At 38.9% G+C, this 12,408-nt stretch overlaps 1 protein-coding gene across 13 annotated transcripts in view; it reads left to right on the forward strand.

The window, feature by feature from the left end:
- CEP70 (centrosomal protein 70) overlaps positions 1 to 12,408 on the forward strand; it is a 61,342-nt gene that overhangs the window by 21,769 nt on the left and 27,165 nt on the right. For 12 of the 13 annotated variants that reach the window (XR_016233266.1, XR_016233265.1, XR_011388194.1 and 9 more), the window contains exons 7-10: positions 6,077 to 6,246; positions 9,576 to 9,632; positions 11,104 to 11,191; positions 11,275 to 11,363. Coding sequence is in view for 9 of the 13 variants with exons in the window: in XM_070072763.1 (XP_069928864.1) it covers positions 6,077 to 6,246; positions 9,576 to 9,632; positions 11,104 to 11,191; positions 11,275 to 11,363 (404 nt within the window). In the remaining 4 variants the exon portion in view is untranslated. Of the gene's footprint in view, positions 1 to 530; positions 715 to 6,076; positions 6,247 to 9,575; positions 9,633 to 11,103; positions 11,192 to 11,274; positions 11,364 to 12,408 lie in introns of all 13 variants that reach the window. The other variant, XM_089332191.1, reaches the window with a different exon arrangement.

The raw sequence follows: 12,408 nt of genomic DNA on the forward strand, positions 1-12,408 counted from the left end.
CTGGAACATAATCATTTCACAGCCTAAGGCACATTCTTCTAATTTTGATATACAGTTATTGCCAAATTTAGAACAGGTTAGTGCTGCCTGTTTGCCAGTTGGGAAATGAAACATTGATTATCTCAGTGGCAAAGAAGTCAAGGAAATTGATAAATATTTGGGGTATATTGAGACTGTTGGCGAAAATAATTTACATAACATGGGCTGTTATGTATATGCAGCCTTTTTTCATTTAGCCTCATTATTTTGAGATTCATTCGTTTGGCTCTGTGTCAACTGCTTAGTCCTTTTTGCTCAGAAGTATTTCATCCTATGGATCTACTATAGTTCATCTACCTGTTGATGAATATTTGAGTTGTTCTCAGTTGATGGTTATCACAAATAGAGCTCTTGTAAACAGCTATTGTTCAAGTATTTGGGTAGACATGAGCTTTCATTTCTCTTGGGTGGATAGGTAGAACTGGAACCACTTAATCATATGTTAATTTTAAAAATTCAGGTGTTTTTTTTTTTTTTTTTTTTTTTTTCAGATTTTTGTTTTCTGAGGGACAGAGTCAGAAATATACAGATTTTCTATCTGCTGGTTTATCTCCCCACATGCCTTCAATAGCCAGGGCTGGGCCACGCCAAAGCCAGGAGCCTGGAATTCAACACAAGTCTCCCTCATGGGTGGCAGGGATCCAGCTACCAGAACCGTCACCAGTGCCTCCTAGAGTATGTGTCCGTAGGAAGCTAGAATCAGGATCAGGGACTCAAATGCAGGCATCCCAAGAGGCATCTTAGCCGCTGCCACAAATGCCCACCCTGTATGTTATTTTATTAAAGACATTGCCAAAGCTTTCCAAAGTGGCTGTACCATTTAGCGTTACTTCCTGAGTACGAGAGTTCTAGTTAATTTTTTTTTTAATTTGGTATGGGACACCTTCATTTTGATGAGTGTTTTCACTAGGTATAGAGTTTTAAGTTGGTAGTTACTTTGAGCATTTGAAATGATCAGATTCCATTGTTTCTACTGAGAATTCTGTTGTCAATTAGTTAACTCTTTGAAGGCAATCTGCTTTCTCTCTGGCTGCTTTTAGTATTTTCTCCTTGTTTTTATTTTGAAGTAGTTTTACTTTGTGCATAGGTGATTTTTGTTTTGACTTATCTTCCTTGGACTTTGTAGCACTTCTCGAATTGGTGGCTTGATGTCTTTCATCAGTTTGGCAAATTCTTAACCATTATGTCTTGATGTTATTTCTGCCCATTCTTCTCAGGACTCCAATTCTGTTGGCATTTATCATATATTCTCCTATGTCTTTCATGGTTTTCTTTGTTGATCTTTTATCTTGCTTATTTGTTATGGATATTTTCATAATTATTATATTTTTTAGTTTTAGAATTTCTGTTCTTTCACTGAATTTTCTGTTTTTCTGTTTTGTGTAAGTAAACATTGAATCTATTTTAAAATATATGTATTATATATAAAATATATATCTGATACAGAAATAGAGATGGTGGTTGCAAGCATCGTGAATGTACTAGACTCCATTGAATTGTTCCCTGCAAAATGGTTAATTTTACTTTATGTGAACTCACTTCCATTTAAATAATTCTGTCTGATAATTTGATTATCTGGTTCTCCTTGGATCCATTTTTATAGTCTATTGTTTCTTTAGGTTTCTATTCTGGTGTGCCTGGTTATTTTTTATTAAGTGCTGAACTCTGTATGGGCACAATTGTTTTTATTTTTGATAGGTAGAGTGGACAGAGAGAGAGACAGAGAGAGAAAGGTCTTCCTTTGCCGTTGGTTCACCCTCCAATGGCCGCCGCTGCAGCCGGCGCACCGCGCTGATCCGATGGCAGGAGCCAGGATCCAGGTGCTTTTTCCTGGTCTCCCATGGGGTGCAGGGCCCAAGCACCTGGGCCATCCTCCACTGCACTCCCTGGCCATAGCAGAGGGCTGGCCTGGAAGAGGGGCAACCGGGACAGAATCCGGCGCCCCGACCGGGACTAGAACCCGGTGTGCCGGCGCCGCAAGGTGGAGGATTAGCCTATTGAGCCACGGCGCCGGCTCTGTATGGGCACAATTGTAACCATGAGGCCTAGACCCTAAAGATAACCATATGTGCTTGTGGTAGACATCCAGGTACAGGAGTAACCTGGGGTCATCTTGATCTGGTGTCAGATGAAGATTTGAAGCTGAGCTTCAGTCTCAAAGATAGCTGATCAATTTCTAGTTCACTTTCACTCTTAGGGTGTAGTGGGAGGTTTCCCAGGGTCTTTATTTGGTGTCTAATTTGTGTTTCCATAGTCTTGCCAGACTAAAACAGGCACGGGCACACAAAGCAAGAATAGAATAAAAATGTTAATTTTCTTAGCTTCTGTGATATTGCTTCAGGTATCTGAAAACACCCATGGGGAAATATAACTCCAAAAACTATACTCAGTCCTTTTAGGTTTCTTTTTTCTCCAAGATCATGGCCTCCTTTTTCACTGCCTTTTTAGTACCTTTTACTTTTTTAAAATTTGACCATTTTTTATAGAAAACTTTTATTTAACAAATATAAATTTCAAAATACAACTTTCAGATTATAGCAGTTCTTCCCCTCATAACCACCTTCCCACACACAAACCATCTCATCTCCTACTCCCTCTCCCATCCCATTCTTCATTAAGATTCATTTTTAATTATCTTTATATACAGAAGAGCAACTCTTTACTAAGATTTCAACAGTTTGCACCCACACAGACACACAAAGTATAAAGTACTGTTTGAAGACTAGTTTTACCATTAATTCTCATAGTACATCACATTGAGGACAAGAGGTACTACATGGGAAGCCAGTGCATAGTGACTCCTGTTGTTGCTTTAACAATTGACACTCTTTATTTATGATGAATTTGACCATATTTTTTTTAACTTTTATTTAATGATAATATAAATTTCCAAAGTACGATTTATGGATTACAATGGCTTCCCCCCATAACGTCCCTCCCACCCACAACCCTCCCCTTTCCCACTCCCTCTCCCCTTCCATTCACATCAAGATTCATTTTCGATTATCTTAATATACAGAAGATCAGCTTAGTATACATTAAGTAAGGATTTCAACAGTTTGCTCCCACACAGAAACATAAAGTGAAAAATAATAGATGATTTTTTTTAAATGATGATGAAATCAGATCAGACCTATTGTCATGTTTAATCCCAGTGAGAGTCAAGTTGGGAGTTGATAATTTTTTTTTTTTTTACAGAGGATCAGTTTAGTATACATTAAGTAAAGATTTCAACAGTTTGCACCCCCATAGAAACACAAAGTGAAATATATTGTTTGAGTACTCGTTATAGCATTAAATCTCAATACACAGCACATTAAGGACAGAGATCCTACATGAGGAGTAAGTGCACAGTGACTCCTGTTGTTGACTTTACCAATTGACACTCCTGTCTATGGCCTCAGTAGTCTCCCTATGCTCCAGTCATGAGTTTCCAAGGCTATGGAAGCCCTCTGAGTTCTCCGACTCTTATCTTGTTTAGACAAGGTCATAGTCAAAGTGGAGGTTCTCTCCTCCCTTCAGAGAAAGGTACCTCCTTCTTTGAAGACCTGTTCTTTCCACTGGGATCTCACTCGCAGAGATCTTTTGCCAGAGTGTCTTGGCTTTCCATGCCTGAAATACTCTCATGGGCTTTTCAGCCAGATCCGAATGCCTTTAGGGCTGATTCTGAGGCCAGAGTGCAGAATTTGACCATATTTTTAAAGTTTTTCTTGGCAGGAGGATTGGGTGAATTATCTAGTCTATAATTTATAGACCGGAATTCTACTTTGCTTTTTAAGTAGAATTTTTTAAAATAGCCTGTATCTAATAATTCTGATATTGGAAGTTCTTAGATTTTAGGCTCTAGTTATGATGTCTTCTTAATGTTACCTGTGCATGCAGGGCACAGTAGTACTTACAGGATTAATTTGAAACATAAAATGAAAGCATCTTATTCCAGAGTAAGCTGAATTGCAACCTGGCTTCCAGTGTCTTGGATAGAACCAGAAAAGGTCAAACCAAGATCTTAGATTAAGGAATTGAAGAAATTAAAGTTCTAGTATAGCATTTGACATGAAGGAATTAAAGTTCTCTTTGAAGTGGGAAGCCCTGCACATGCCAGAAGAGAAAAAGAAAACCCAAAGAGTTAGGGGCTGTATTCCTCCCAAGGGTGTTTTTAGATTCCTGAAAATTGAGATGATCATCTTAGTTCTCTCTGTTCTTTCTTTCTTTTTTTCTTTTTTTTTTGACAGGCAGAGTGGACAGTGAGAGAGAGAGACAGAGAGAAAGGTCTTCCTTTGCCGTTGGTTCACTCTCCAATGGCCGCCGCGGTCGGCGCGCTGCGGCCGGCACACCGCACTGATCCAATGGCAGGAGCCAGGAACCAGGTGCTTTTCCTAGTCTCCCATGGGGTGCAGGGCCCAAGCACTTGGGCCATCCTCCACTGCACTCCCTGGCCACAGCAGAGAGCTGGCCTGGAAGAGGGGCAACCGGGACAGAATCCAGCGCCCCGACTGGGACTAGAACCCGGTGTGCCGGCGCCGCTAGGCGGAGGATTAGCCTAGTGAGCCGCGGCGCCGGCCTTCTCTGTTCTTTCAACATGGTGAAATATATTCTTTGATTTTTGTTTGAACCATCCTAGCATGTCAGGAATAAATCCCGCTTGGTCATAGTATATCATCTTTCTAACATACTATTGAATTGGGTTTGCTAGTGTTTTGAGTTTTGCATTATAAATATCTATTTAAAATAGATATTGGGCTATAGTTTTTTTTTCCTTATATTGTCTTTGGCTTTGATACCAGGATAATGTTAGCCTCATAGAATGAATTGAAATTGATTTTTGTAGATTGCTCTTATATCCTGCAACTGTGCAGAATTCGGTGATTAGTTCTAACTTCACAGTTAACTTTTAGATGCAGGTGGGACTTGCATCCTCATCATGTGACTGCACAGGCCCTGCCTGGCTTCTAGGGAGGTCTATGAGGATCACTTCTGGGTGTAACAATGTGTGTTTTGTGGGAGATGGAATAGTACTAGAAGCTTTTGGTACCCTTTTCCCCCTGAGGCTCTGAGAGGGACATGTCTTGAAAGTATGCAAGCCAGATGGAAAAAAGTCTTCTCACTGAGCTTCATAAAAGTGTGTTAATAATAAAAGTGACAATGCTTTTGCTAATGAGCTTTCAAAGGACACTGAGAAAATAAGGGAAAACCAGGCAAGTGATATCTTGAAGACACAGGAAGAATTTATACATTTCTTTATAAATCTCAAAATATAAACTAATTATTTAAGATACAAATACATCCACCTACCAAAACAGAGACAGACAGTTCCCATTCACTGGTTCCCTCCTTAAATTACCGCAACAGTTGGGGCTGAGTCAGGCAGAATCTAGGTGCTGGGAACTCAATCCAGATCTCCCACATAAGTGGTAGGGAGCCAACTGCTTGAGCCATAATCCGCTGCCTCCAAAGGTAAAGTCAGCTGGATACTGGAATCAGGAGCTGGAGCCATAACTCAAAGTGAGGCACTCCAGTGTGGGATGCAGGCATCGGCAGCCAGCGACTTAACCGCTGGACCAAACATCTGCCCCTGATTCTGTCCTGAAGATGACTTCTTGGTTATGACCTGACTTGAGTTTACAATGTCCCATAATGCCTGAATACCTAAATTGATTACACTGTTTGCAGTCCTGCGTTATCACTAAAGAAACTTAATTTTAATTCTTGTCTCTTTTTAACATCCTTATATTGTCCCTTCCTGATTGTTTTCAAATAAACCTAAATGTAAAATTACATTAGTATTAGAGATAAGTCTGCTACTCTGAAATCATGGATGCATGAAATTATAAGCTATAGTTTTCACATTTCATTGTTATTTTTACTTATATTTTTCAGGTTTGTGTTTCTGTAGCTTGTGTCCATTTAAAAACAGCCTTAATACTAAGTTCTTGCATGAAATAATTCAGTAGAAACTATGAAGATACTTGTGTGTAAAATACTGTTAGGGCAGCATGTCCTTCACATCATAATTGTGTATGTACAAAACTTCTTACAGGCAAAATGCCAGCATTATAAGAAAAAACGAATGGAACAACAAGAGACAATTGCTTCTTTGCAAAAGGATATCTATAGATTAACAAAGGAGGAAGAAGAGCGCATTTTCACTCAAAATAGAGTGTTTGCCTATCTCTGCAAGAGAGTTCCTCATACCATCTTGGACAGACAGTAATGTTTACTTTATGTTGCTATGTTGCTAGATTCAGCTTTTCTTTTTTAAACTAGTTTTATCTTGGAACTGGTTATATGTCTTAGAAACTACAGGAGTCTCCTTCTCCCTCTTCTGCTTATGCCACCCCTCTCAACGCATCCCATACACTTCTTTTTGCCCTAGAGAAGTGAATTAGACATTTCCTAAATAACACTGAATATTTAACTAAATTAAATTGGTAATTCACAAGTGAGACATGCATCAGAAGAACTGATTCCTTTTAGTGAGGAATGGCTTGAGACCACTGTATAGGTGTTGGAGTTGCTTATTGTTGTCATTGATTGTAGGACTTTTCAGTGGGGAAAAACTAGAAATGATAGAATTTGGGGCCAAAATATTTTTTTCACAGTTTAAGTTAGCATTGCAGTGTTTTTTACATAGAAAACCATTATTTTTTAGAATAATGATTATTTGCTTTATCCTACATTAAATTTTTCAAAACAATAATACCAAAACTACTCACAATAAACCTGTCGAATGAAATTTAAATTTCTTCGTAAATCTTTTAAGAATTTATTTTTACTTATTTGAAAGTCTGAGACAAACAGATCATCCACCTACTAGTTCATTTCCTGAATGCCAAAACCAGGAGCCATGAACTCATTCTGAGACTTCTGTCTGGGTGGCAGGAACCCAGCTACTTGAGCCAACGTATCTTGCCTCTCGGGATGTGTACTGTCAGGAAGGTGGAATTGAGAGAGGAGCCAGAACTTGAATCTAGGCACTGTGAAATGGAATATGGGTATCTTAACTGTCATCTTAACTATTAGGGTAAATGCCTCCCCCAAAGAATTTTAAAAGGGAAAGATGAGAGAAAGGATTTTCTGTTGCAGGAATATGGTAGCAGGAAAACTGAGTGTATTTGGAAATGGCAGATAGTCCACAACTTCTGGAGCTATATTTGACATGATGGCAAGAATCTTAGTAGACACTAGGAAAGGTCTGCTGAAATTCAGGGGATTAAACTCCTGGCTGAAGAGTTTGGGTTTGACTTTTTACGTAGCAAGCAAAATACTTCAGGACTTCTAAGCAAGGAAATTAAACCCAGGGACAGAAAATCAAGCTATTAATGGATTATAATAGTCTAAGTGATAGACAACAAAGGCCTGAATAAGACTACAAGAAAGGAGAGAGAATGCAGAGATGGACAGGGGTTATCCAGACTGATTAGCTGTAGATATTGAAAGGAAGGTAATAAAAGAACTAATTTTTCAAGCTAGGTTTGAGATAATGGGGAAGGAAGATAATGAATTCATAAATGGTCATGTGCTTTGGCCCCCTGAGTCAGTTTTGTAGAGATGTCAGGTTGGAAGGGCCAACTCCAGAGGACCTCCAAATTTCCTAGAGGGAAAGAAGAGTTGTTTGAGTGTTTGAGTATCATGATAGCCAAGATCCAAGTGTGTTTCAAGGAGCAGGTGGTCCAAATTGTTAAATGCTGCTCATCAGTTTACTTGTTTACTTTCCTGCTATCTTAACTGCTCAGAATATTCAGTTGATAGATAAGTCTGCCCTAAAAGTTTATTAGTGGTATGGGGCCAGTGCTGTGGCACAGTGTGTTAAGCCACAACCTGCAGCATCAGCACCCCATATAGATACTGGCTCGAGTCCTGGCTGCTCCACTTCTCTCCAGCTCCCTACTTATACACTTGGGGAAGCAGCTAAGCATGGCCCAAGTCCTTAGGCCCCTGCATCCACATGGGCAACCTGGAAGAAGTTCATGGCTCCTGGCTTCAGCCTGGAACTGCCCTGGTTATTGCTGCCATTTGGGGAGTGAACCAGCAGATGGAAGGTCTTTTTCTCTAACTTTGCCTTTCAAATAAATTTTAAAAAGGAAAAAAAGTTGAGAGGTAGCTGGTAACATTTACTCAGAGTGAATAAAATTTGCCAAGAATGATGAGATTGGAAATGGAATGGAAGCATAAGGGGGAAGTGTGCGGTGAGAAGGTTTGTGTAGGGAATAAATAAGATTAAAGTGTCTTTTCAGGATGGTGTGCAAATCGATATATGTTTAGATGGGGCAAGGAGAGAGTAATCCAGAAAATTGTGATATTAAGAGCTTAGTTAGCTGAATTGGGTCTGGAAAAGGGAAAGGAAACCACATAAATTATCCCTTTAAAAAAGTATGAAAGTGTTTTTTTTTTTTTAATTACAAAAGTAAAACATCCTTATAAAACCTCAAGCAATATTAAAGAGTATGAAGTAAAATGTCACAGACCTGCCTGCCCCTGCTAATTCCCGCATCCCAGAGAATGTCAGGATTGTGATTGTGTGCCTGTCCTGGTGTCTCTCAGCTGGAGTGGACATGCTGGGTGGGAAGGTTCTTCACTGTGTAGTGATATCCTGTTCACTGACAAACTTAGCATTCCACCCCCTCCCCGGTGTAGGCAGTGTGAGAACCAGCACTGTCCCACCACGTGGCCCCGAGCTTACAATATTTCCCCCTGGTTAAGAACCTATGGAGTCCTGTTTCAGTACATATATGTTCACATATAATTTTTATTTTTTAGGTAATATACATTAGGTTATACAACATTAATTTTCTCTCAGTCCTTATTGTGTGCAAATTTACAGTATTTCTTGTAATATGCATTTTTCCTTAGTATGGATGTGTTTTGAAGAGTAGTTAGTGAATGGTGCAGTGAACAGCTCTGTTCATATTGCATCCTTGGACAAATTTTTCTTTTTTTTTGACAGGCAGAGTGGACAGTGAGAGAGAGAGACAGAGAGAAAGGTCTTCCTTTTGCCGTTGGTTCACCCTCCAATGGCCGCCGCAGCCGGCGCACTGCGGCTGCGCACCGCGGCTGCGCACCGCGCTGATCCGATGGCAGGAGCCAGGTACTTATCCTGGTCTCCCATGGGGTGCAGGGCCCAAGTACTTGGGCCATCCTCCACTGCACTCCCTGGCCACAGCAGAGAGCTGGCCTGGAAGAGGGGCAACCAGGACAGAATCCGGCGCCCCGACCGGGACTAGAACCTGGTGTGCCGGCGCCGCTGGGTGGAGGATTAGCCTATTGAGCCACGGCGCCGGCCTGGACAAATATTTTTATGGGAGATCACTAGAGATACAATTATTAGGACAAGTAGAATACACACTTAAAATGTTGAGTATAATGTATAACAAATATGACAGTATAATATTTACTTCTTGCAAGAGGAACTTAAAATTTGTAAAGCCTGCTAGATAAGTTATATTTACTTTTACCCCTGTAATTTTAAATTATGTAGAGAGAATAGTAGATGGTATAATACATTTTGAAAATAATTCATTATATCTTCTGTTTTGTAGGTTGCTTTGCCTAATTGATTATTATGAATCTAAAATTAGAAAAATCTATACACAAAGGTATGAATAACTTTTAATTTAAAAAATTATTTATTTGAAAGAGAAAGATGTCTTTGATCTGCTAGTTTATTTCCAAAAATGTCTACAACAGCTGCAGCTGTTCCAAGCTGAAGCCAAAAGCTGAGAACTTAACCTGGGTCTCCTAGATGGACAGACACCCAGGTATTTGAGCCATCATCTGCTACTCCAGAGTTCCTGTTAACAGAAAGCTGGGTTGGAGGCAGAGGAGCTGAGACTGGAACTTATGTATCCTGATATGGGATGTGGGCATCCCGTGCAGTGTTTTAACTGTTGTACCAGATGTCTGTCCCAGTCCTGTGTTACAGTTTTTGAAGTTACTTTCTAGTAATAAATCATCCCCAAAATTTTCAATAACCTTCTGAAATTTTAAGTATAATAAGAAAATCTTAATTTTCCGTATGACCTTCTTTATAAAGGTCTTGAAGATTATATTTTGCCATTTAAATTAAAATGTATTATAATTGTTTAAAAAATATATATATTTAGGCCAGCGCCATGGCTCAATAGGCTAATCCCCCGCCTGCGGCGCCGGCACACTAGGTTCTAGTCCCAGTCAGGCGCCGGATTCTGTCCTGGTTGCCCCTCTTCCAGTCCAGCTCTCTGCTGTGGCCCGGGAGTGCAGTGGAGGATGGCCCAAATGCTTGGGCCCTGCACCCGCATGGGAGACCAGGAGAAGCACCTGGCTCCTGGCTTCAGATCAGCGTGGTGCACCAGCTGCAGTGGCCATTGGGGGGTGAACCAGTGGAAAAGGAAGACCTATCTCTCTGTCTCTCTCTCTCTCTCACTGTCCACTCTGCCTGTCAAAAAAAAAAAAAAATATATATATATATATATATATATATTTAACAATCACCAAAGTATTAGTCACAGTGGAAATAGTATTTCTTGTTATTTTGTTGAAGTATTGTAACTTGTTCCACTGATGTTATCTAGACACAGTATAGTTACTGAGTATGTCCACAGAGTACATAGAATCTGCCTACCAAGTGCATCCTAATTACTGTGTAGATTTATATGAGATGAAGATGTCAGAAATGAAGCATAGATTTCTTTGTATGAACTAGCATGTGAGATGTTTCTGGAGCTTTGCAAGTTAGGCTTCTGCGACTGAAGGTCATTATGGTGATGGTATTGAATTTAGCTGTCATGATTTTGTAGCGAAAATCTGGGAATGAGAAATGAAAGACATAGGGGAGAGGAATCGCTTTTTTTAAAATTTTATGTGAAAGAGAGGCAGAGGCAGAGAGAGAATGAATCTATCTTCTATTCACTAGTTCACTGCCCAAATGGGTGTAGTGGTCGAAGCTGTGCCAAGCCAAAGCTTAGATTAATTTTATTCAGGTTTAGGCCGTTGACACTTATTAGATTGGTTTAGTTTTGGTTACCTGATTTTCTTTCTCCGCAAATGTATGTTTTTCATAAGAAGGACACTACATGTATATTTCTATAGGCAATATAAAGTTGATGAAAGTCGATCAGAAGAAGAGAAAGAATACAGAAGCCTGAACGCCTCACCAACTTATAAAGGCCTTCTAATGGTAAGGGGCTATGAAGCTGACACATACTTTTGTAAAGTAAAATAATCTAGAAATGTTCATTATTTTTCTATAAAATGTGTTAGTCCTTACAGAATCAACTCAAGGAATCAAAATCAAAGATTGATGCCCTTTTAAGTGAAAAGCTAAACCTCCAGAAAGATCTGGAATCCAGGTAAGAGGAACATAAGTAATTTTTCTTTATCCTTTGAAATTAAACACTTAACTCTAATTTGGAACATGTACTGAACCATTCTAGCCCCTTTAATCTAAAACTAGATTAACTCTTAGACTCATTTTAGTCAATAGTGTCTCATGATAAATGATGACAGGACATAGGTAGGCAAGGAAAATGAAAGACAGAAATCCACATTGAAAAATCAACCAGGATCAGCACTTTGAGTATTTTTCTTGTAAACATAGATTTATTGAGATATGTATGATGATTGCACATACTTAAAATTTTGATATATGAAGTAATTACAATCAAGATAATTACCTTGAAGACTTTATTTTCTCTTTTGTAATTCCTTCCTCATGTTTTGCCTCAGGCTACTATTTATCTGCTTTCTGTCTTTATTTATGAGTTAGTATTTCCTGCATTTTATATGTGAATGGTGCCATGTTAAATTTACCACTATTTGCCTTCCAGCATAATTTAAAGAGAATTTGTAATTATAGACAGGCAAATTATAGTGGAATCTGTAGGATCTTCAAAAAGTCATGAAAAACACAAGAATTTCATTTTTTGCACCAAAATAAACCTTGCTTTTATAGTTTTTTCTCTATGAGCTTTTTAAAGTACTCTGATATTTATGGAGTACAAAGTGATGTGTGATTTATGAATACAATGTGGTATAATTAGCATATTAAACACTTCAAAAATCTTATTTTTTATGGTGAAAACATTTGCAATTTAATCTTAGTGATTTTGAAAGGTACAACGCATTTTTACTGTAAGATTCAGTCCTATACCAACATGCCTCTCATTCTAAAATTATTTTAGGATGTCTTGTTATTTTTTTCTTATTCCTGGGTGGTGGGAATGAAAAGAAAAGTGAACAGTTTGTAATGGCACACAAGAGAAAGGTATCGTAGCTACAAAGAGGTGACATCTCCATGCTGATAAGTCAATGATATAAAATGAATATTGTGAAGATTTCTTGCATTCAACAAACACTTGTTGAATGCCTATTTTAAGTTAGTCTGTCCCAAGGTCT

This window comes from Oryctolagus cuniculus, chromosome 4 (assembly GCF_051225735.1).
Source record: "Oryctolagus cuniculus isolate XC-2025 breed Fujian yellow rabbit chromosome 4, ASM5122573v1, whole genome shotgun sequence".
NCBI classification, from domain to species: domain Eukaryota; kingdom Metazoa; phylum Chordata; class Mammalia; order Lagomorpha; family Leporidae; genus Oryctolagus; species Oryctolagus cuniculus.